General features: G+C 41.3%; 3 protein-coding genes across 4 annotated transcripts in view; 2 read left to right on the top strand and 1 right to left on the bottom strand.

The window, feature by feature from the left end:
- Positions 1–3,919, top strand: part of nxn (nucleoredoxin) — a 52,168-nt gene extending 48,249 nt beyond the window's left edge. Inside the window, exon 8 of the mRNA XM_080844735.1 lies at positions 3,002–3,919. Within this exon, the coding sequence (XP_080700861.1) occupies positions 3,002–3,184 (183 nt within the window). The 3' untranslated portion in view covers positions 3,185–3,919. The remainder of the gene's footprint in view (positions 1–3,001) is intronic.
- Positions 3,920–4,054: 135 nt separating this feature from the next.
- Positions 4,055–8,080, bottom strand: mrm3a (mitochondrial rRNA methyltransferase 3a). The gene is made up of 4 exons (XM_080844734.1): positions 7,563–8,080; positions 6,343–6,587; positions 6,071–6,238; positions 4,055–5,293 (listed from the first exon to the last, which is right to left on the bottom strand). The coding sequence occupies exons 1-4, from the start codon at positions 7,973–7,975 to the stop codon at positions 4,728–4,730; spliced, it is 1,392 nt and encodes a 463-aa protein (XP_080700860.1). The 5' UTR covers positions 7,976–8,080; the 3' UTR covers positions 4,055–4,727.
- Positions 8,081–18,576: 10,496 nt separating this feature from the next.
- On the top strand, positions 18,577–21,265 carry glod4 (glyoxalase domain containing 4). Of its 2 annotated transcripts, none has more exons than XM_080844911.1 (9): positions 18,577–18,752; positions 18,943–18,992; positions 19,080–19,200; positions 19,354–19,498; positions 19,627–19,763; positions 20,226–20,312; positions 20,537–20,650; positions 20,817–20,903; positions 20,988–21,265. In XM_080844911.1, the coding sequence occupies exons 1-9, from the start codon at positions 18,663–18,665 to the stop codon at positions 21,051–21,053; spliced, it is 897 nt and encodes a 298-aa protein (XP_080701037.1). In that variant the 5' UTR covers positions 18,577–18,662; the 3' UTR covers positions 21,054–21,265. The 2 variants fall into 2 exon arrangements, with proteins under 2 accessions (XP_080701037.1, XP_080701036.1); XM_080844910.1 differs by having other exon boundaries at positions 19,621–19,763.
- Positions 21,266–24,948: the final 3,683 nt, after the last annotated feature.

The following is a 24,948-nucleotide window of genomic DNA, read 5'->3' as shown; positions in this document are numbered from 1 at the left end:
TGTCCGTGTCAGTCAGGCAGGCAGTCAGTGTGTCTGCTAAGGTCTGTGTCCGTGTCAGTCAGTCAGGTAGCCAGTGTGTCTGCTGGGGTCTGTGTCCGTGTCAGTCAGTCAGTGTGTCTGCTGGGGTCTGTGTCCGTGTCAGTCAGGCAGGCAGTCAGTTATGCAGTCAGTGTGTCTGCTGAGGTCTCCAGAGAACCGCCTCGGGTTTCTGTCCACAACCCACAGCGTTATTGTGGATATTGACTTAACAGTAAAACAGCCTGTTGAATAAAACAAAAGGCTCACCAAAATCGTTGGTAATAACCATTGCATTCCTTTTCCGGTTTATGAATGTTTTGGAGAGGGCGAGTTGTGAGGTAGAGTTTTACCACTGTAGATCACTTACTAGGTTTGTGATTACATCTCGACCAGCTGATTGGCTTAGTTTGGCATTACCTTGGTTAGGCAGCTATAGTATAGTGCTACATTTCATACATACAAAACACCATTTACAGCACATTACAGAATCCCCTTTGCTTAGTCCATTGTCTGAGTACTCCATTCTTCTTACGTGAATCTGATTATTTCTGCTTCTCTGTGCCTTAAACAGACACATCCTGGTTTGAGAAGTCTTATTCCTGCCTGTATCAGCTAGACAGTGTGAATTTGTCAACGTGTGAGAGCCTCTCTGAGTCTCTCCCCGTGGACCAATGGGCACGGGCCTTCCCGGGGCGAACCGGCCAATCACACGGCCTTATCTTTGCCTGGCCTTATCTGATGGCTTCTGTCTGTGGAATGCAACAGTGGCACAATGGGCAGAATAAACCTGACACTGTGCAGCCGCTGCCATCGGGTAAACACACTGGCTCTTATCATGGCTAGGACCTGAGCCTCTAACAGGCAGAGCTTTTGTATTCAGTTTTTTTTTTTTTTTTCTCTCTCTCTCTCCCTCTCTCCTTTTTCAGGCCAGGGCTGTAAAGGGGTGTGGGTGGGGGGGGGGGAGGTCCTGAGCGCCTCTCAGCTAAAATGGCCTCTTTTCAGTGTACACAAGGTTAGCAGTAATACAAAAGAAGATGCATGGCCCATCCTGGGGCAGTGGACAGCTGGAAAGATTAAATCTGCCATAAGAGAGAGGGAGAGGGAGAAAGACAGAGAGAGAGAGAAAGAGAGCGATGGGGGACTCTGGCAGTCTCCACATTTCTTGTCTTCACTGGGGGAAGGACCTCACACAACTCGAGTCATCTATACTCCTCAGATGGCGACGAGCCCTTCCCAACACTGAAGGCACGTTTTTTGGCCACAGTGGTCTTATGACAGCTCTCATGTCTCTAAGATGAAAAAGTCCCTCGCTGGAGCAGGCAGTGGTATGTGTGTGCATAGAGGGAGGGAGGGAGGGAGGGAGGAGGCAGCTGATTTGAGTAACATCAGGAGTTACTCAGTCATCTACCAAAGATTCTCCTCTTTCTTTCCTTTTTGGGCTGAAAGCGAACCCATTGCTGTTCATGCTTCATTTAATAAAGGTCTCCCTTTGCATTAACACTTCGTGTGATAGTTTTACCTGAGATAAGTGTTTATGTGTGTTTGTTTGTCATGATGAAGTGTAGCTCTGTAGACTTTGAGGTGGGTGCTGCAGAGTTCATATTACACAGTGCCGACCCCTCTGTTCCTTGCAACAAGTTGAGGTCACAGCCTCTCTGGTGGCATGCATGTCCTTTTTTGGTTGCCGTGCAGCCAGATTCCTGCAGTGAGGCTGCTATCTGATCGTGTGGTTTAATCCATTGCACCAGAGTTTATAGTTCTGCTTGACTCAAGACAGGGGGCGGTGGGAATTTGCTGAGATTTCCAGAAACAAACTTTAGTTTTACTGCCACCCTATGGTCATTTAAGATACTGCATGTCTTTTCCACACAGATGACATGGTCATTTACCAAAGAGGAATTTATTTTTAATGGGGAAATTGGAAACGATGAAGGAATCTCTCTTAACCCTCCTGCATGGAAGCTCAGTCAGATATTGTTGGAGGGTCCTCACATTTCTGCTGCAGTGTGTTTTGAGGAGCCCTTTTAACTGAGCTCCTTGAACTGTCTCCACCCCAGTGACAACGCGTTAAGTTGCCTGTGCGAGCCTTGAAAGCATAGCGTAAACAAACGATGACTCAGGATGACAAAGTTCAGTCCAGAGGAACCCGACCGGATCGGTCACCCTCCTCCAAGGTTTAAATTACAACTTAAACACACCAGTGCAGGCACGTGGCATGGGACACACAACAGGCACACTCCCCTAAAACACACGCGCATGCGCACACACATACACACACACACACACACACACACACACACACACACACACACACACACACATACACATACACATACACATACACACACACACACACACACACACACACATACATACACACCGAAACACGAATGCTTTGAGGTCCCCTCTAGCTTTGTGTTCCTCTGCCACAGTTCTTTTGAAGAGACGGGGCGCTGATGTGTTGCCGCCCTGCTCGCCTTCATGCCACTGTGGGGGCGGCGTGAGGCTAAAGCTCACAGACATACTGTATATATGTCTACGCCAAAGCTCCTGGGGTCCGAGGGTCTGGTGGGAAGCAGGAGGAGGAAGAAAGAGCTCTCCGCATCCCATACGACCATACCCGCTTTAATGAGAGACTCCCTTTGAGTCCTGCCTGCACGCTGGCTGGAGGCATGTGCCGTAGTCAGTTGTTTCTGGGCTGTTTTTATCCCCCTTCAGCAGATTGCTTTGATGTCAAAGGTGTTGCAGTATATTAGTATATTTTGCACCATTGAAGTGCTTATTTTTGATATGTATTAAATGTGTGTTTTGTGTTTTCAAAGAGGTTAATAATGTGTTTTAAACAGAGGTTTATAACATCAAGTGTGAGTTGTATTTAAATGTCTGAAGGTCTGTGTTATTGGTGCATTTAGGATGGATGGTCATATTATAAACCTGTTGTAATGTAACTTGTCTCAATGGTTACTTGTCTGTGTCTGTGCAGGATGACATGAGCGACTCGTTGCGTGACTACACCAACCTGCCTGAAGCTGCCCCCCTGCTCACCATACTGGACATGTCAGCCCGTGCCAAATACGTACGAGACGTGGAAGAGATCACCCCCGCTGTGGTGGACCAGTTCGTCGGCGACTACCTGGGCGAGAAGCTCAAGCCGGAGCCTATTTAAGACTACAGAGGAACCTAGGATGGCACTAGACACGGAACATGACCTCTATCAACCCGACACCCCCCCCCCGGTCTACAGTCATTATAAGTCTCACAGATCTGAATTCTCCATCTCAACCCTCATTCTTACAGACTGTTAAAGAACCTTACTTTATACATTTTTTTTTTTTTTTTTACTTTTCCCAGTCTTCTCCCTTTCCTGTGGTGCCTTGTATTGATGAATTGATGACAGCCCCAACCGTAAATTACAGATAGCCTGTTACTTTTAAGCATCCTTGAAGTATGTTTGTTTGCCTCTCTTTTTCTTGGTGTTTCATTATGAGAATTGTGTGATGAAATCCCACAAAGACCCAATGGACTTGAATTTCAAATGTTGCATATGTGCGTTGGTTTTTTATTATCAATGTGACTTTCCCTCCCTTTACTTTACTTATGTCCCAAGAAAGAATAAAATGATTGAAACAGATTTTTAAGTTGATAGCTGTGTCTTACAAAAATATTGTGCGAAACTTTTTTTTTGTGGTAATGTCTTTCCAGAATGTACCTCCGCATATGAAAATGCAGCAAAATATGCACCTTACAAAACTGTGCTGATGCATCTAGCAAGTGGTCATATTCAGATTTCCTCCCTGCATTTCAGGTTATTTTTTTCATATTGTTTTGAAATTGGACATTATCACATGTCTACTCACATACTATATTTAAAGGGTTCATATACAAATGACTACAGTAATTGATCTTTATTATCCAGCTCACTCATCTGTTTTTGACAAAGTACATGGACATGTCTTCATTGGCATCTTCCAGGCAGATTTCATGTAGATTGATGCCACCTGCTGGCTGAATCAAATATTACACTAGTGAGGCAATGTTCATTTTATAAATTGTGTTTATTGTGATTTATTTTAAACTGGTGCTCTACCTGGCCTCCTGTGGCTCGTCATGAGCCTTGGATTTGCTTAATAAAACTCAACTCAAACACATAGTTTTCCAGTATGACCGTCACAATAGCTGCACTAAGTTCATCGTCTTTGGGACATCAAGTAAATACAGCGTAGACCTTTTAGTGCATGTTTGTCCCTCACCAACTCAACAGTTCCCCATGCATTTTGCTACAGCTCGGTTGGATCTCAGTACAGGATTGCTGTTTACCTCACATCACCATGAAGTGTAAAGTGTTAGGATCAGATTTGAGGGAATGGACAGAATGCACAATAACTAGTACTTTGAAATATTACAACCATGTGATTTATATACAGTATGTAAATATGGATCATTATGTACAGTTACAATACTATACAGACAGAAAAACGAATATTTGCTCCACATTCCTTTGATTCACTTTTGGCGGTCTTCCCAAAGAGAAACTATGGCATTCCATAATTTTTTTTTTTTTAAGTGTGATGCATTCATCATTTCTTTGTGAATATTTTTATTACAAGAGGGTAGACACCAGATCTGATTTAGTGTGATATGTGGGTAACAAGCCAGGAGTTGAGTCCGTTTCAACTTTTTGAAAAGTGCTAAGTGCGGGCTGGCGGTGTTCAGATTCTGACTCTCCTCTCAGGCCTCTCCAGTAACTTCAAGAGTTGCCTCCTGCCTTCAAACAGTAGAATACTGGCTGCCATAGCAGAGTTCAAGCTGTCCACGCCATGAGCCAAGGGCACATACAGTCGTCGACCATCCGTTCGTTCAGCCAGTCGGAGCGACTCCTTACTCAGTCCGAGTGTCTCTCCACCAATCACCAGTGCCGTGCCTCTCTGGGCCCAGGAATCATGGTACAGCTTTGGCTCCACCTGGGGCGCCTCATCTACCTTCTCATTAGAGTCAACTTCATCCTCAGAGTCCGAATCACTGTAGTCCTGGTCATAGGGCTGTTGCTTCGCTCTCCTACTGCTCACCCAACCATAGTCACTTGCCTTCCTGAGCTGGCTGGATTGGGCGTCGACGTCTCTGACTGGGCTGCTGCAGTTGTCGGCCAGGTGCACAACGACGTCCTTTGGGAGGTGAGATGAGACGTCTTCCCACGTCAAACTGGGGAATATGGGAAGGCGGAAGTGTGCCCCCATCGCCGCTCGTAACACCTTAGGCTCCCAGATGTCCACGCAGCCTGTAAAAAGGAGTGGCAGTCATTATGGTAGGCCAGACACACCAATAGACCACACTAAATATTCAAATTCACATAACAGCAGTAGCGGGATCACCAGTCTGGTTATTGTCATAGTGTGTACTCAGTCTCTCTTCAGTGACTGGGCAAAATGGCCTCAGACACTGAGAAGGTAGAGAGGATGAGGATTTATCTTGCATGGTGTCTGACTGCAGTTACTATTGAGCAGAGTAACCCAGAATTCGTCCGTGCTTAAAAATTCACATGATTAGAATTATTATTATTGTAAGTACCAGGAACAGTCTGGCTGTCCCTTTAGAAGGAAAATCAGGGACAGCTTTTTTGTAGAGGTGTAAGAGTAACAGAGATGAGTGTGTTCCCTTGAATGCATGCCTGTGCATTTTTACTTTCATGTGCTTCAGTAGGGAGCTAAGGGGATGGCGTAGGTGGAGCATGGGTCTGTTCCGATCCAAAAAGGACTAACTTGAAATGTTACACACACACACACACACACACACACACACACACACACCCTCTCTTTTGACCATTGTGTAGCGTGAGCGTCCTTGTGGATGAGGGAGTAAATAAAACCTAGTTGTCGCATCATGTCATTTGAAAACCACACAGTGAGAGAGAGAGAAAGAAAGAAAACGAGAGAAAGAAAGAAGCAGAGAGAGAGCAGGCACTCCTGTTACATAGAAGAACATACCAGACCTAAATACTATGGTTTGATCATGAGTGTTAGACAGGTAAGATGTAGAACAGGAACTATTCTATTACCTTTGGAAAGCAGTACACGGTCACAGCCAGCGGCAGCAGCACTTCGTAGGATGGTGCCCAAGTTACCAGGATCACGGATGTTGTCACAAATCAAAGACAGTGGCATTGATTGAACTTGTTGATCCTTTGGGAATGCAAGCTGGTGCACAGCTGGTCTTGAAAATATGGCTGCAGGGTAATATTAAAATGAATGTAAAATCAATATAACAAGGTCCAATCAATTTTATTTTTATTTCAACATGAAATTATAGGGCAATAAAATGCTACTGTACCTATAACTCCTTGTGGGGCAATTAGTTCAGACCATTTCTTTATATCTTCAAACTTGACTTTAACTAGGTTTGCTCGCTTAAGTTTGTCCATAGGAAGCTCACTGAGGCGTTCGACCGAGCTGAAGAACAAGGTCTGGGGCTTGGCTCCAGCTTCCAGGGCATCACAAATAAGACGTCTCCCCTCGAGCAGGATCTTGCCTTGATGCTCCCGGAACGTTCTGGAGCGTGCAATGGTCACCAGCTTCCTGGAAGATGAAGTGGATAATTAATTAAAACAGTGCACACACACTAACCAGTCCTTCCAGGAGTTCACTTTTGTTTGTTGTGTTCATTTCTATTTGCAAAAAAAATTGTGATTTATGTTTCTCAAGACTTTTTAAATCCTGCTTAAACTCTATATACAAAAAATAAATAAAAATTCACACACAGCGAGCGAGACAGATTATCTATATGAGTATTTTGTTTTTGTGTGTTCTTATGTCTTCATTTCATGCAATGGAGACATAAGGACTTTCATTATAGACTTGTCATTTGATTTTACAGATGAGAACTTTCACAACCATACATCCATAGTAGAAAGTTACAGAAATGAATTTGAAATACAAGGTCATGCCTCAGTTTCAACTCTATTCCAAGAGCTACTTTTTCGACTGACAAAAGAAAACTGAACATAAAATATGTTTATTCAAAATGAGTTCGAAAAATCGCGGAAGCGACATTCTGCATGACCAGACACACCAAAAGACAACACACAATGTACAAATTCACATAATAGCAGGAGGATCACTAGTCTGGTTATTGTCATATTATGTACTCAGTCTCTCTTCAGTGACTGGACAAAATGGCCTCAGACACTGAGAACGTAGAGAGGATGAGGATTTATCTTGCATGGTGTCTGACTGCAGTTACTATTGAGCAAAGTAACCCAGAATTCGTCCGTGCTTAAAAATGCAGTAGTGTATTTTCCTGAATTTCCCCAATTTTTGCAAATCGCGATAAACTGGAGGTACTGAGTCTAACGTTACTCCTCGGATTTGAGGGCTACCCCCATCGGTGATGCTGAGAAGCGGCTAACTGACGGTCACTGGGACATTTTTATACCTTTCGCTGCTTCTACTGTAAGACCAAATCAGCCATGTATTTCATAATGAAAGACACCAACTTAGGTGTATGCATGTGGTATTAGTTATGATGAAGGTTAACCCAAGCAGTTCACTTACGACAGTCGCTTATCATCGGGCAGGGCTTTCTCAAACCGAAATCCATCCATTTGTTCGACCTTACTTAGAGGTCGCGATTCGTTACTTATTTTTGATTGTATGTCGTTGGACTGGGTCACTGTTTTACCATTAACACGTGTTTTAGTCCCGGTTTCGAGGTCATCCGTGTTGCTTTTCTTCGAATGTAACGTTCCTTTCTGATGACCATGCGTTAGATTAGTTTTAGTCAGAGTCTCTTCTTGACCATCTGGATAAATCACCTTTACCGGTTTCCTCTTAAGTGCTCGCACATATCGCTTTGAGTTGACAACAGGATTAGAATGTCCTTTTACAAAGCAAGAACTTTGTCCGAATCTTAACACATCGTGGCCCATGCGTCTCACGAAGGCCGCCATCTTTGAGGGAATTTGCATGCGGATGTGACGTAACGATCATCGCTATATCCGTCGCCTCATAGTCAGCTAGTTCCGTGAAACTAGCGGATTTAAGGATTTCTGTAGCGGCAATAAGATGTCCGGTCAGTCCGAAACGGCAGAATATACCGTCAAAATAAAAGTACAATTAAACGCTCTCCTGAAACTCGATTTGTTGACAGAAATCACACTTTTGGCTGTAGGTATGTCTTGCTAGAATCATTTTAACGTCTGTCTTCAATATTTTAGGACAGCGAAACAGCAAAAATTGATAGTAAAATGGACACAAGTTGCAAGCGTGTCTCAGTCATTTACAGCATAGGGAGCCATTGGCAACGAAGTGACGGCTTGTGCACCGTTTTATTTGTTGATATTTGGCACTCGCTGTTGTTGGGTCATTCCTGTAGTGCGTGCATACTCATGGCTCCACTCGTGCACCCAATCAGAGTTGTTTGCACTTAAGGTACCCAGTCGCGGGAAGAGGAGAACAGTGGATGGAGAGTTGGTGTGAAGGCAGTTGGTTTGCATACGTTTACCGTTTAAATATTATCATTTAAATCGTGTGCGTTCAGATACTTGTAAGTATTAATAATGTTCCTTTATTATGCTTAGTTTATTCTGCTTACAGTATGTGTTTAGATAACCGAGCATTGATATTTAAATCCGTTGTACGATCGCGGGTGTATATTTAATTAATGCCGGTCGCGGTTAAATTATAAATGTATATAATCTTCTTTAGCGATTTAGGGATATGTTTAGTGTAACTTGTGCTGTTTAGCAGATATAATGTAATTATAAGTGTAATAATAAGTGATTAATGTAGGTAGTAGTGTGAATTTAGTTAGATGACAAACTTGTTGATTAATGCTATTGTGAATGTTAGGTTGTGACTAGCTGTATATTGAGAGATTCATATAGTATTATTGCTAAGTAGTTTGTATTCTGTTTCTTTGCAGAACCACACACCCACACACAAACACATACATATACATGACCTAAACACACATACAGACACACACAAACACACCCTATCCATTCCATTCAATTCAATTTATTAATAAATATCAAACTGGAGTCAACATCATTCTCAGGCATTTTAATTAGATGCACCACAGCGGCTTCTACAGATTCCTTACCAGAAAACAAGAGTCTCCACAATAACACCTACCTCAATACAAACCTGTGTTTATTCCATTAATCTCGGCTTTACAACAAACCTCATCTTTGGATGTTTGTAAATCAAATGTCATTTGAAAGGTCATGTTGTCAGGATGTCATTTTACCCCCATGTTAAGGTGCACAAGATTTAGTTTTCTTATGTCATCTGTTTGAATATTAGGTGTGCTCTCCAGCCGTGTCTATGGCGAATGGTGCAGCGGGCACAAGATGCCCCGCCAATGCCACAAAAGCGATTCAGGCCCTGTAAATCATATGTCATTTGAAAGGTCATGTTGTCAGGATGTCATTTTACCCCCATGTTAAGGTGCACAAGATTTAGTTTTCTTATGTCATCTGTTTGAATATTAGGTGTGCCCTCCAGCCGTGTCTATGGCGAATGGTGCAGCGGGCACAAGATGCCCCGCCAATGCCACAAAAGCGATTCAGGCCCTGTAAATCATATGTCATTTGAAAGGTCATGTTGTCAGGATGTCATTTTACCCCCATGTTGAGGGTGCACAAGATTTAGTTTTCTTATGTCATCTGTTTGAATATTAGGTGTGCCCTCCAGCCGTGTCTATGGCGAATGGTGCAGCGGGCACAAGATGCCCCGCCAATGCCACAAAAGCGATTCAGGCCCTGTAAATCATATGTCATTTGAAAGGTCATTTTGTCAGGATGTCATTTTACCCCCATGTTAAGGTGCACAAGATTTAGTTTTCTTATGTCATCTGTTTGAATATTAGGTGTGCCCTCCAGCCGTGTCTATGGCGAATGGTGCAGCGGGCACAAGATGCCCCGCCAATGCCACAAAAGCGATTCAGGCCCTGTAAATCATATGTCATTTGAAAGGTCATGTTGTCAGGATGTCATTTTACCCCCATGTTGAGGGTGCACAAGATTTAGTTTTCTTATGTCATCTGTTTGAATATTAGGTGTGCCCTCCAGCCGTGTCTATGGCGAATGGTGCAGCGGGCACAAGATGCCCCGCCAATGCCACAAAAGCGATTCAGGCCCTGTGAATCATATGTCATTTGAAAGGTCATGTTGTCAGGATGTCATTTTACCCCCATGTTAAGGTGCACAAGATTTAGTTTTCTTATTTCATCTGTTTGAATATTAGGTGTGCCCTCCAGCTGTGTCTATGGCGAATGGTGCAGCGGGCACAAGATGCCCCGCCAATGCCACAAAAGCGATTCAGGCCCTGTAAATCATATGTCATTTGAAAGGTCATGTTGTCAGGATGTCATTTTACCCCCATGTTAAGGTGCACAAGATTTAGTTTTCTTATGTCATCTGTTTGAATATTAGGTGTGCCCTCCAGCCGTGTCTATGGCGAATGGTGCAGCGGGCACAAGATGCCCCGCCAATGCCACAAAAGCGATTCAGGCCCTGTAAATCATATGTCATTTGAAAGGTCATGTTGTCAGGATGTCATTTTACCCCCATGTTAAGGTGCACAAGATTTAGTTTTCTTATTTCATCTGTTTGAATATTAGGTGTGCCCTCCAACCGTGTCAATGGCGAATGGTGCAGCGGGCACAAGATGCCCCGCCAATGCCACAAAAGCGATTCAGGCCCTGTAAATCATATGTCATTTGAAAGGTCATGTTGTCAGGATGTCATTTTACCCCCATGCTAAGGTGCACAAGATTTAGTTTTCTTATGTCATCTGTTTGAATATTAGGTGTGCCCTCCAGCCGTGTCTATGGCGAATGGTGCAGCGGGCACAAGATGCCCCGCCAATGCCACAAAAGCGATTCAGGCCCTGTAAATCATATGTCATTTGAAAGGTCATGTTGTCAGGATGTCATTTTACCTCCATGTTAAGGTGCACAAGATTTAGTTTTCTTATTTCAGCTATTTGAATATGTGCTCTCCAGCCGTGTCTATGGCGAATGGCACAGTTGGCACAAGATGCCCCGCCAATGCCACAAAAGCGATTCAGGCCCTGTAAATCATATGTCATTTGAAAGGTCATGTTGTAAGGATTTCATTTCACCCCCATGTTGAGGGTGCACAAGACTTAGTTTTCCTATTTCAAGTATTTGAATGTCATGCATGCACTCTAATTGTGTGCATTGTATAATGCCTTGTTTTATGGCTTTCATCAATGAGCTGTAGTGTTTAGTGTAACCCTCTTAGTTTCTTTGGTCTTCAAATAAGAAATAAGTTATTTCTCGAATAAGGCAAATGATATATGTATCCCAAATGATATATATCCCCCTGAAAAAGATAGAGCCATTTTTAGAGCTATTAAAAAATAGTAGGCTACTTTTATCATGTAATTTGAACAATCTGGAAGGTTTCCACCAAACATCTTCATTAATTTCTCATTCTTATACATTAAAAGGCGAAATTTCGACCGTTGGGTGGCTGCATGGAATTCATTATCATTATTGTCAGGGATTCCCATTGTTAACCGCTGTGGATCTGTCATGAGCGAAAAGTTCCGGGCTAGCCAAAAGTTCCGGGTGACGCAATAGAGACGTTCCTATCAGCTGTTTTGTTTTTCACGTGAAGATTATCGAATCTTCATGTCACACCGAACATTACTAGGGTTAGCGAGAAGTTCCGGATGACGCTACAGACGTTCCGATCAACTGTTTATCAAATCGTCTTTGAGTCGTTGCTATGTTGGTTGCTATGACGTCGCGGTTGACATACGCAGGCACACACAAGCGGACAGCTACAGAGACCGCGACAGCGACTGCATTCAATTTCAATTCTTTATTATATTATAATCTTCATTATCCTAATCGCCTATGTCGGCAGACAGTACGTATTAGACTTTTACGAAGTCATAGAACTAAACACACAAGTGAACTTTTACGAAGCTATACGACCAACACACAGCCAGCATGCTAATCAAACTTTTACACCGTGTCAAATAAGCTTTTAATAGTGACAAGCTAGCCTACATAAACGTATTGCCGTCTTGGCTTGCCTGTTTATTTCACATCGGGTTAAACGTCTGTTGCTCATGTCACGAAGTGATTACGCTAACTGTCCGTAACACTAGCGATACATACAAAACCATGTAGCACATCAATGCAATAGCCTAGACTAGCCCTGAACACCTCCTCGTATGCATCATGTTATTGAAATGAGTTCCTGAAGATGAAAATTGTGTTTGTTTGTTAAACAAGAAGCAGAACACTGAAGCATGTTGACGTTTCTTTATTTCACAAATTGTTGCGAAAAAAAGAGCATTCTTACTCACAATTTCTGTTCATCTTGGGTTGAGTTTCACATTGATTTACAGGTTGGTTGCTTGCTTTTAAAGGCAATGTTCATAAAGCACAGTAGCTGAGCCCATGAATGCACCTTAACAGTACAGTCCCAAACCAAGTGCAGTAATTATAATAGGGTGCAGATGTTCATGTAAACACATGATAAGCAATATCTGAACGAATTTTAACTTAAAGTTCAATAGACAATGTTGCAGAACTATGCCAGTGTACAAGATTTATTTTTAATTTCAATGTCAGTCATTTAGTATCTGGTGATTAAAGGAAGATAGGTGCCAGTCTTCAGGTGGAGGGTCTTGTATGCTGTGGTCAGTCAAAATGAATTGAGACTTAATGTGTTTAATTCTGTAGACCTGTGGAAATATACAAGACAAACTGCAAAGCATACTTGTTTTAAAAACCTGCTAACTTACACTATTCAAAGCAAGACCTGTTTAGTTGAAAAATACATGTTATGGGTGGGGTGTTAGTGACTAGAAAACGTTAATGAAAAAGCAAAGTTGCCACGGTCAGGAGAGCCAAGACCAACGAGACGGGGCAGTAGCACCACGCCATTGATAGAGCACGTTATTAACACAACTATGTGCTGTCACGACATCATAACGTGTATGCGTCTGTGGTAAGGGCATGGAACACTGCTTTGTCCTGTGAAGACAAAAAAACAATAACAAAACAATTACAGATACTAGTAGTTTGTCAGACTAGAGAGAAAATAGAAACTTCTTACAGTGAAATGTAGTTTGTGATCTGAAACAATTGCTGCAATGCACATATTTACAATGTACAAGAACGAAAAAAGAAATCTGATGACAACATGATTGGAAAAAAGTAAAAATAAAAATGTATTTTTTAAGTTTTACTTACATCATCGGTCAGCCAGTTAAAATCTGGGCCTGCCAGAAAGTCGCGAAACATGGCAGGACAACTTCCAATACTGAACATGACCACGTCTTTGTTGGCTTCAGCATTGTGGATCTGTTGCGTCAGTACCTGATGGATTTGGAAGCATGCGTACAGAAGTTAGCACACATAATGGCCACCCCAAACTACTACTTAATGGAAAAGATGGTTCACATGATAAACCTAACACCATTTAACTTTTTAAGAGGCTGCAGTGTGTAGTGCTATTGAATTTAATTGTATTGTCAAGTCTTTTATTGTCAGATGCACAGAACAACAGAGTCGGTCTGGGCACTGAAATTCTTAGGACAGGACACCGTACCACACTACCATAACAAGACATAACATAACATATAAGTACTCCACATAATATAACATAACATAACTTAACAATAAGTACTAAACATACGATATACCTATGAAAGACAAATATTGCCTTGTACTGACGAGTGTTTCCATTATTTTGACCAACCCATGCCAATTAGTGGGGCTGGGCTTAAATAACGTTTGTGTCTAATCATCCCCCAAGATGTCCATACAGTTGAACGGCCACCTCTCTTAAGCAATGGGGTGAAGTTTTCCATTGTATTATCCACAAACATATTTAATATTGCACTGTAGCAAAGACTCAAAGCTAGTACTTAGGTAACATCATAAGGGGAGCTCGTACAACATAGATAATGAATTGGAGGTAAAGCAAAGTGTGAGGAGGGGGGTGGGCAATGTAAAGTCTTGACTAGGGCTAGACACAGCAATGCTAAATTGCAGATAGTTTTGTACACGGATGAAAGAGAGATCTGTAAAACACTAGGATCCTTTCCATCAGAAAACAAATTGTTAACATTATACTACCTAAATCCAAAATACAGGTCTAAACTGGTTGTTATTAGGCTACTTGCCATGGCTAGATCAGCAGACCTCCGTCAATCTGTCGTAGATGTAATATTGAATAGAATCAAGGGAGACGTGGATGCATTGTACAGTGGTGGTAAAATGCAAACTATTAACCGAGAAAAAACAATGTATTGTGCTATGGAGGAAATGCAGTCACACTTCAATGAGGATGCATATACTAAAAGGACATTGGTGAAACATGTCAGACAGTGTGATAAAATTATGAATAGAATCATTATGCATGCAATTCTGGAGGGCATTAAAAAATCAAATGCGTGTGAATCATCTTGTTCAGTCTAGGCAGACAGGTCTTGACTCAGTGAATTCTGCTATTTCTGGTTTCCCTTATTCCCCTCTAGAGGTAAGAGATCGGCCATACCCAATTTCTGTTGGTACATTAACTTCAAGTGTTGGTTACCTAAAACAGTCATCTGGGCAGATGCTTGTCCTGTTGAGGATATTGCCATTTGTTTTGGAGAGTTTGGAAGTCAATGCATATGTGAAATTGATCATTGAGATAATAGAGTGTGCAGATAGTGTTTGCACCTGCTCTTACCATAGCAACTGTGTCTAGGTTGAAGTAACTAATTGAAAATCATTTAAAGCCTTTTGTAGAGATGGAAAGGTTGCTTGAAATAAGAAATTCTGAGTTTGACAAAGCATTTGTGTACTTGTCCGTAGTGATTAAGCAGCCTCATAATTATAGCAATTCTAGTTTCAAGTTTTAGGTTGCTCAGAACCACTGTCAAAACAAGTATTGACCTTGAATCAAAATAATGCAAAGTTGAATTGCCAGTTGCAAACTGCATCCTCATGGTGCAAGACCAATTTGTATGCTCAATTACCAGTTACGATGATACTGTGTTACATTATTACATTTCTAAAGACTTCATTCGGTTGTTGAAAAAGTTTTACTTACATCATCGGTCATCCAGATGAACTCAGTCGACCGTTTAAGTCTCGGAATGTGGCTTGGCAAATTCCGATGTTGACTATGACCATGTCACTTTGCGAAATGTGCATCTGTTCCATAAGTAGGCCTACCTGATGGATTGGTAAACGTGGACAGAAGTTAACACACAATTAAATCCAGCGTTTACGTGAATGAACCGTGTTAAATGCAAATTGTATCTGTAATTGCAAAGCAAGTAAATCAACATACCTTGACCGGAGGTCGTGTGGGTTCCTGTTAAAGTTGACACTTCGACAGAGATGAGTTTTCCAAAGTCCAGGATTAATGAAAATAAAGTGGTGGGCTCCCTCCTCTGACACATGGTATGAGGACCGTGACACACAAACTCCTGCACTGCACCCCTCTTCATCGGAGTTCATTAGAACTAGTAACACCATACTCCTAGCTAACATAATTAGTAGTCGTCTGAGCAACACAACGGGTTAATAAAATGTATAAATGACAATGACCAAGTGAACAGCATGCATTCATTTAAGATAACCAATTACCTTATTTCCCCCAAAACATCAATTGTGTGTCTGTGAGATTGCTAGCTTGAGCTACCCAAAACACCAAACACTGTATAGCCAGCTAGGTCAATTAGCTCGCGTAAAATAACTAAGCTAACCAATTACGTTATTCTCAAACAAAAAAACATCGATTACGTGTGTTTGTGATGTGTAACATATATCTTTTTATCAGTCATCCAAGTTATTTACGTTTTCGTGTATTTTCCGCTGGTGAGATTACAACGACAATTGCTAGCTAGCTAGGTCAAGATAATGTAGTTTAAGCTAACCAATTACCTAATACATAAAGTATAGCTTTGTGTTCACAGCCAAACTAGTCTTTAACAGTGAAGTCCGCGATCCAAATTAAGTTTTGAGACGTCCAAAGCGAGCTTTAAATGAACAGAATCGGAGATATTAAGGTGTTTGATCGTATTTATCCCCGTAATTCCCTAGTAATGTTCGGTGTCATATTAAAATTCTTTATCACGTCTGTTGCGTCATCCGGAACTTCTCGCTAGCCGGATAAACAGCTGATCGGTCTCTGTTGCGTCACCCGGAACTTTTGGCTAGCCCGGAACTTTTCGCTCATGACAGATCCGTATAAATCGCGGGACTTTTATTTTGATAGTTTCGCTAACTTTTAGCCGTTTTGGCTAACAGTTTTCATATCCGGTTTGAACGTTCTATTCCCGCTAGGTTCACGCTGCTTAGTCAGCTCATGCAGGGGCGTTGTGTTTTTGCAGGATGTGCCAATCCAGCGAAAGCAACATTTTACGACTTTCCGTTGTGTACATATAACATTTGTATCATGTTAATAATAAACACATATTTCGGTTAATATACTGGTATGCACATGCTTCGATTGGTTATGCACAAGACGTATTATCAGAAAGTGGTCTTGCCTGAATTAGTTGATAACAGAGCAAGCGATTTCTAGGCTATGTAGTCGATTCAGCGGCTTTGGATCGAGGTATCAACTTTCACTGTACAGTTGAATCCATAGACATGAATGAACGTTTATTTGACTATGGTTGACTCACTGAGGCGTTCGACCGAGCTGAAGAACAAGGTCTGTGGCTTGGCTCCAGCTTCCAGGGCATCACCAATGAGACGTCTCCCCTCGAGCAGGATCTTGCCTTGATGCTCCCGGAACGTTCTGGAGCGTGCAATGGTCACCATCTTCCTGGAAAATGAAGTGGATAAATAATTAAGACACATGGCCCATGCTAACCAGTCCTTAAAAGGATTTCACAATTGTTTGCCATCAAAACGACATTTTGTTGTGTTCGTTTAAGAAACATTCAGATACAAAACAAAAATGAAATGTGGCATAAATTAAAACACACATAGAGAGAGAAAGAAAGAGAGACCAATTATCTATGAGTATTTTGAGTTTTACATTTTTAAGCAATACTATTGTTAATTTTTGTGTGTTCTTATGTCTTCGTTGCACGTGTTCCCTGGACAACGTCCATGCCGGCTATCTGCTCATAAACCAGTCTCTTACCAAATGAGTGGGACATCATGGTAGCAATGGCTAAGTGCTAAGTAATTCTCTAACATAACCTTATGCCCCATCGGGTCAGAAGAGTTACATTTTGTCAAATGTATTCCCAAATTAAGCAGTAAAAAATATGTACTGTCGCAAAAATTGGGTACATATTCAGATTCTGCGTTGAATTTGCAAATTGCAGAATCGTCATTCCCTATGCCAGACACACAAATAGAACAAAAGATGTTGAGATTCACCTAATAGCAGCATTAGCAAGATCACCAGTCTGGTTAATGTCATAGTATGTACTCAGGCTCTCTTCAGTGACTGGACAAAATGGCCTCAGACACTGAGAAGGTAGAGAGGATGAGGATTTATCTTGCATGGTGTCTGACTGCAGTTACTATTGAGCAGAGTAACCCAGAATTCGTCCGTGCTTAAAAATTCACATGATTAGAATTAGAACTAGAAGGAGAACTGCACTGAAGTACCAAGAACAGTCTGGCTGTCCCTTTAGAAGGAAACACATAATTCAGCCGTGCTTAAAAAAGCATAAGTAGGCCTATCAGTTGAAATACAGTCTGACCGTGTCCATTAAAAAAGAAAACCAGGGCCATCTTTTGTACAAGTGTAACTGTCGCTGGGACATTTCTATACCTTTCATGCCATCAACCGTAAGGCCGAATCAGTCATGAATGTGATAATACAATAGACACCAACTTAGGTGTATACACGTAGTATAGTATTATTTATGATGTAGGTTAACCCAAGCAGTCCACTTACGACATTCGCTTATCATCGGGCAGGGCATTCTCAAACTGCAATCCATCCATTTGTTCGACCTAACTCCGAGGTCGCGATTCGTTACTTTTTTTGATTGCATGTCGTTGGACTGGGTCACTGTTTCGACATGAAAAGGTGTTTTAGTCCCGGTTTTAATCTCCTCTTTGTTGCTTTTCCTAGGGGAACCTTCCTTCCTGATGACCATGCGTTTGATTGGTCTTTGTCAAGAGTCTTTTCTTTCCCATCTGGATAGAGCACCTTTACCAGTGTCCTCTTGAGTGCTCGCTCATATCGCTTTGAGTTTACAACAAGATTACAATGTCCGTTCACAAAGTATGAACTTTGTCCGAACCTTAAGACATCGTGGCCCATGCTTCTCAGGGAGGCCGCCATCTTTGTGTGAATTAGCATGTGCATCATGTGACCTAACGGTCATCGCCATCAGTTAGCTCATGTAGGGGTGTATTGTTTTTGCAAGATGAGTCAAGCCAACAATAGGAACATTTTACGAGCCTTCAATTGTGTACATATATAATATGTATTATTATGTTAATAATAAACACGTCTATTTCGGTTAATACATTGGTGAGCACATGCTGTTGGATTGGTTATGCACAGGACTATTATTACCAAGTGGTCCTGCCTGAAATAGTTGATAACAGAGTAAGCGATTGTTAGGCTGTGTAGTCGAATCATCAACTCTGGATAGAGGGATCTACACCCACTGTACAGTTGACAGGTAGACATGTCACTGAGGCGTGCATTACATTTCGTCTTTAAAGTAGGCGATAGAGGTAAAACTGCTACCTTCTATCGTGATGTTCTTGGTATGAAGGTGAGATACTTTGCTGTTTTACATGTTTTACATCGAAATCTCTGCAGGCCTCCATGGAGTTAACTGGTTAGGATAATACAGAAGTAGGCTTCTTTGCTTTCGTTGCTGATGGTCACAAGTTGTATTTTTAGTGTCCGTATCATACTATAAAGTAATGTGTTGTTGTGCTTTTTTTGCGTCACACCATCAGATCTTACGGCACGAAGAATTCGAGGAAGGCTGCAAAGCAACCTGTAATGGGTAAGTCCATCTGAAGTTATAGCAATGTGCTGTCATAAAATTCTGCAATATACTTCATGCATTTCCTATTTTGTCTGGTTTTTGCAGACCATATGATGGGAAATGGAGTAAAACAATGGTAGGCTTTGGGCCAGAGGATAGCCACTTTGTGGCAGAGTTGACATACAATTATGGAGTTGGAGAATACCGGCTTGGCAATGACTTTCTGGTGAGCTTATGATTTTATATTTATGATGTGTAGGCTACATTTTAGAAATAATGTCAAGCACATGTTGTTCCTGAGACATACAGCTAAAACTGTGGATGTTATTGCAACAAAAACAACACTTCCTTAACTCAGTTCACTATTTGTTCCATATAGGGTATTACCCTTCAGTCCAGCAAAGCTGTGAGTAATGCCAAAAGGCTAGGATGGCCTCTAAAGGAGGTTGGAGAGGCTCTCTACCTGGCCGAGGCACCGGGTGGATATCACTTTTACTTACTGGATAAGGAACAACCTCAAAGTGGTGAGGACACTGTACCTGAAATAAACCTCAGGGAGGAGAGCTCCTTACAGTAGTTGCAGATTGTAGTTTGTTTTAAACTTGGATATGTGTGGATATTTGCATATATCTGTGTGCTTATGGAGTTGCAGATCCAGTTCAGAAAGTGACCTTAGCTGTGTCAGACCTGCAGCGCTCAGTACATTACTGGTCTTCTCTCCTGGGCATGAGTGTGATGGAGAAGGATGAGACCAAGAAAACTGTGTTAATGGGTTTCGGAGAGAGCCAGGTCAGTTTATGGGTAATTCATTATTTCATAGGGTAGAAGGTGGAGAAAATATACAGAGGAAAAATGTATGTTTCCTTTCTCTCTTTAAAATACTTCCAGCGGAGCTGGTCTGCATATCAGGGAAGCAAACCATCTGCCAAATGTGCTGTTTTTACCTCAAGATAGGTCATCCATGTGAATTGTATAGATCCCAGAGAATCCTAGGGTGGCAAAATAGAATCAGAAACGTTTTTATTGCCAAGTAGGTTTACACCTACTATGCATTTTATCTTCATAACTCTTTTCACCCCTGATGAGTTTGCATCCATGGCATATATGCACATTGCTGCTTGGGCATTTATCTATGAATGTCAAATCAGAGCGACACAGCCAGTGTTACATTGAATTGTAAATGAATGAAACTGTTGAAATGTGTTACATTTTGTAATTTTGAAATGCAGTTCTGCTGATTCTATCTTCCAGTGTAAGTTGGAGCTGCGTGACATTGGCGAAGCAGTCGACCATGCTACAGCTTTTGGTAGAGTAGCATTCTCATGCCCACGTGAACAGGTGAGACATAGGACACCTCTGCATTCTATGGATATTCAGAAACAATTCTAAAATACTAAGTTCCCTCAATTTTACTAGTATGATTATTTTTGGAAGACAGGTTGTTTGTATGGATTTCATATTTATAACTATTGTTTTTAATTACGTTACATTGATAATCATAATATGGTGAAATGGCATATGCAATCCTGAGTTTGTGACTGATATAAACTCCTCATAATTAGTTGCCTGATATTGAAGCTGTTATGAAGAAAGAGAACCAGAAAATTCCCACTCCCCTGGTTAGCCTGGACACACCAGGAAAGGCAACCGTGGAAGTTGTGATTTTGGCCGATCCAGTTAGTATATTCCATCATTATCATTTAATTTTGTTTAAAACATTTTTTTTTTATTACCATTATTATTATTATTATTATTATTATTATTATTACAGTACTTGTGTTGTAGTAGTAGTGGTAATATTGTTGTTATGCATAACATGTTTTTGCTACATTTGATTCATAGGATGGCCATGAGATCTGTTTTGTTGGTGATGAGGCTTTTAGGCAGCTGTCCATGATGGATCCTAATGGAAATGATTTGTTAGATAAGGTAACTAGCCTTGAGTCCCTGCAGTCAGCTCTTTTCTTTTTCAAAGAAAACTTTGTTTGCTAAATTACAATTCTTCTTTTCCAGGCTATGGCCGATGACAAGAGTGATGAATGGTTTGCAAAGCACAAAAAGCAGAAGGCCGTCGCCTAAGGTGTCTGGATATGTCCATTTCCATATTCCAACAATAATAAAGAAATATGCAAGTAGGCTTTTACAATGGCTGTACTTTGATTCTACCCACAAAAAACTCCCAGTTTGTGTATTGCTGAAATGCTTATTCTTCTGTAGGCCTACTAATTAAAAATGTCTGGCTCATAAAATATTTTAATCTCTCTGCCTACCTCACAGTGATTTACATGGACCACCACCTCCTCTAGTTTCCTAAATAAAATCAACATATTATTTGGAAATGATTGTATGTGTATGTTGTATTCAATTTTTTCTTTCAATGAACTATACTTCATACGTTGCTATTAAATCATTTTCAATAAAAATGTTATGCCCAAAATACACCCAAATAGGCTTAATTTTTTCCTTTACTCCTACCACAATAACACTTTACATAGTAAAAGTACACATGAAAAGTAATGTTTAATATTGGGTTAACTTGTATGTGATTATAATATTAATTAACTTGGGGTGAGCTGCAAAATGTATAGAATATATATTTGTATGTTTTGTATTGTGTCCATTATTCCATTGTAACAGTTAGTGTATAACTTGTTCATCGGGGGTCTTCTCTGCTGCAGGAAAAGAGGTGTCTGCCTGAGGAGAGGAACAGAATTTCCCAGGAAAACTTTGAGAAGATGTTCTATGTGTCCCATGACCCCAATAAGCAGCTGGTCCATAAAAGAGGCATATACAAGGACAGCTATGGGGCCTTCAGTCGATAGTTTGACTACCAGCTCAGGCCCAACTTCATGATCGTCATGACAGTGGAATGTTCTATGTTCTCTGACGTAAAGGGGTCTGTTTGCTCATCCAAATGGCGTCTGATTTGTATTAAATATAATATATACCCAACCCTAAATCTAAGATAACCGGGGGGGGGGGGGGGGGGGGGGGGAATCTTTCATAAGATCTCCCTGGAAGGGTCTGCCGGAACTGACCAATGAGAATGGGCAGTACTGCCCCTTTAGTTGAGAAACCCAAGCCTGGTCCATTGCCACCATTCTGGAGGTCCTCCATGACCTGTAAAAGGAGGGCCTATATCCCCTTATTATATTATTATATGCATCCCACCTACAGTGCCCTTTCTCACTGTACTAGTATTTGTTTACCTAAATGTCCACAACAGTTTTTTCCATGTGCAGCTTTTCCTAGTCTTCCAGTATTCAAAGCTCATATATGGTATTATTTCCATATACACATTTATGGCTTTGTGCATATCTGTAATATGTAGAGATAATGCATACACCGTTTCTGCCCACAAGTGTGCTGTTACCTTGTGGCCAAGTTCATAAAGCCATCAGAAATATCACCCTTCCTGCAGGCTACAATGTGACACAAAGGTTCTCAGTGGTGAACTGTGACTACTAACTTTCATTTGTTTGCCCATATGTTCTTCATAAAGCCCAGTTACCAACTGCTGGTCTTCTTTTTGAAAACCTACTCCCTCTTCTTGTCAAGGCCGGTGAGGCCATATAAAGTTGGCAAACTCAGAAGCAGACTAAGGAACAGATGGGCGATTTAGGTGTGTTTTTATTTATTAAAAAGACAAAAACAGGTGGGCAAGAAACCCAGTGGGCAACAGAGGAGTCAAAAGGGTACTCAAAATATCCAAAAATCACAGCTGAGGTACAGGTACACCTTGAGTTGACCTACAAGTGTGCCCTGAAGAATCTCCTCCTGCCGGTGTTGGATTCATGCTGACCTCTACTCTCTGTTTCAGCCCGTTTTGCCTCACGCTGTTCTTGCTCTTTCTTTTTCCTGATCTGCATTTGTTCTCTCTGCTTTTTCAATTGAATTTGCCTTTTCCTCTCTTCCTTCAGCTCAGCATGTCTTCTTGTGACCTGAATCTTTTCCATTTTCTCTCTATTCTTTTTCTCAAGCTTTGCTGTCTCATTCAATTCAGCTTGAACTAATTTGGCCTCCTTCTTCTTGGTCTCATTTCTGATCTTGTCGAACTTTTTCTTATACTTCTGTTTAATCGTATCTTGAGCTGCATTAATTGACAGTATCAATGTCTCAATGTCTTTGCTAAGGCAGCAATTCTGAAAACAAAGCAATGTTGAGACAGAAACACAGTTACATTTTGAAGACTTTAAAGCATAGCAGATAAGAAAAAGCTGTTTTAAAAGGAACAAACATGTACCTGAGGGGCATTATTGAGGAACGCCTGATTCCCCTGGAATTTTTTCCAGTCATTACGAATCCTCCACTTCAGGAAAACATTTGGAACATTTCTGCTCTTCAAATGGCCATCTGTGGAACTCTCTGAAGCCTGAGGAATAAAAACAGACAAAGGAATCCAAAGATGACGTTAAGCCCTGGCACCTGGACAATGCTGTAAAGCTATAGTCAACTAAAACAATATAATCTAATGGTAAAGAAGATTAATACAATTTCATGTAAAAAAAGAAGAATTAATTACATTTCCCAGCATCCATGTCTCAGCCTGAGTCCTCAATTCTGCCATCAGCCTCTGTTTTATAACAGCAGTGGTCACGGCTCCAGACAAGACGAGGTCTTCCACTTCCTTGGTCCTCCTCTGCCATCTCTCAGAGTCCTTCAGCATGCTCACTTTAAATGCATCCCTTTTCTTTTCAAGAGATAAGATTCTCTCATTTTTCTCCCTCAGCCTTAAATTCATGTCAGATGTTGCCTTCTCGTAATGCTCCTTCATTGATTTAAGCTGCTGGTCCCTGGAGGCCACCTCCTTCATTAGAGCCTCTGTCACCTTCTTGCTGGATGTTTCTCTCTCTTCTTCACCCCTTTTCATCTTGGCAATGAGGCTCTTGTGTTTAGCCTCCATTTGCTCCCTCTCTTCCAGCCTCTCCATGTTCTCCTTTATCCTTGCAGCCATTTCTTCAATGGCAGCCTGACATTTGATTTGCTCCTCCTTGCGAGCAGCTTCTATTTCCACCTTTAATTGCTCTTTCTCCATCTGCCTTTGCTGTTGCTCCAACCTCCTATCTCCCTCCAAAGCCTGGATATCAGAGAGCAGTTCTCTCAAGGCCATTTTCACCACTTCATCCTGGTCTGCGAGGACACTTCCTAACTCCTTTCTCATAGGCTCAGTCAACTGAGAGTGAAAGCTTGCACTAAACTCCATTTAAACCTTGAAAGGCAAAACATTGTAAGTACATTAAATATAATGTTTAGCCTCAGCAAAGACTAAAGAATTGGCTCTGACATGATCTGGAGCCTATGCTAAAAGCTGCATTAAAACGGCTTACTAGAATGCCTCTGGGGGACACTTTCATTTGACCCTTGGTAACCAATAACAGTTTACCATTCATCACACTCTGAAATGATGGTCCCATATGGTTTGCAGTGTGAATCTGACTCCATTCAGACATTTGATCTACCTATGGAAACTCACCTTATTTCACTGCTGTAGTCTGTGTTTTAGTATGTGTAAATAATAAGCCACTTGTCTTGTCACTTGTCTTGTTGCAAAAACTGACAAGCAAGTCTGACCATCCGATTTTATAGGTACTGAGCGTGACGTAACAATGCCAAGTCAAATGACGCAACTCAATGTACATGATGACGTTAAATGTGACACACTGTGCTTTCCTGCAGGTAGAAACGTTTTCAATAGAAAGCAAAGTTAAGACAAATATGGATTTTTATTTCCACTACGGAGTGAGCCTTTTAGATTAAACTTAGTTTATTTCACTCTCTTCTTGACACTACGAAAATGTCTGTATGGTTCAGTTGCTGATTCTCCTTTGAAAATGTCTACTTCCACACTGCCCCGGTATCATTTTGATAATGCATTAAAGACCTCGAAAATAATAAGACAGAACCATGAATTATTATATCATTACCATCAATAAGCCTACTTCAATTTAGGCTTGAAAAAAAATGCTGCCAGCGG

This window comes from Sprattus sprattus, assembly GCF_963457725.1.
Source record: "Sprattus sprattus genome assembly, chromosome: 9".
NCBI classification, from domain to species: Eukaryota; Metazoa; Chordata; class Actinopteri; order Clupeiformes; family Clupeidae; genus Sprattus; species Sprattus sprattus.
The sequence above is the reverse complement of the archived record's forward strand: the minus strand, read 5'-3'. Positions and strand labels throughout refer to the sequence as shown.

What these genes read in the sequence shown, in the direction of transcription:
- glod4 (XM_080844910.1), top strand. Translation starts at nt 18,663, where the DNA reads ATGTCACTGAGGCGTGCATTACATTTCGTCTTTAAAGTAGGCGATAGA. An exon ending in TAAGGAACAACCTCAAAGTG is followed by an intron (nt 19,499 to 19,620) that starts GTGAGGACACTG and finishes GTGCTTATGGAG; the next exon opens with TTGCAGATCCAGTTCAGAAA. An exon ending in TGGGTTTCGGAGAGAGCCAG is followed by an intron (nt 19,764 to 20,225) that starts GTCAGTTTATGG and finishes TCTATCTTCCAG; the next exon opens with TGTAAGTTGGAGCTGCGTGA.
- mrm3a (XM_080844734.1), bottom strand. Translation starts at nt 7,975, where the DNA reads ATGCAAATTCCCTCAAAGATGGCGGCCTTCGTGAGACGCATGGGCCAC. An exon ending in CCCGATGATAAGCGACTGTC is followed by an intron (nt 6,588 to 7,562) that starts GTAAGTGAACTG and finishes TTCATCTTCCAG; the next exon opens with GAAGCTGGTGACCATTGCAC. An exon ending in CCGTGTACTGCTTTCCAAAG is followed by an intron (nt 5,294 to 6,070) that starts GTAATAGAATAG and finishes TCCTTTTTACAG; the next exon opens with GCTGCGTGGACATCTGGGAG.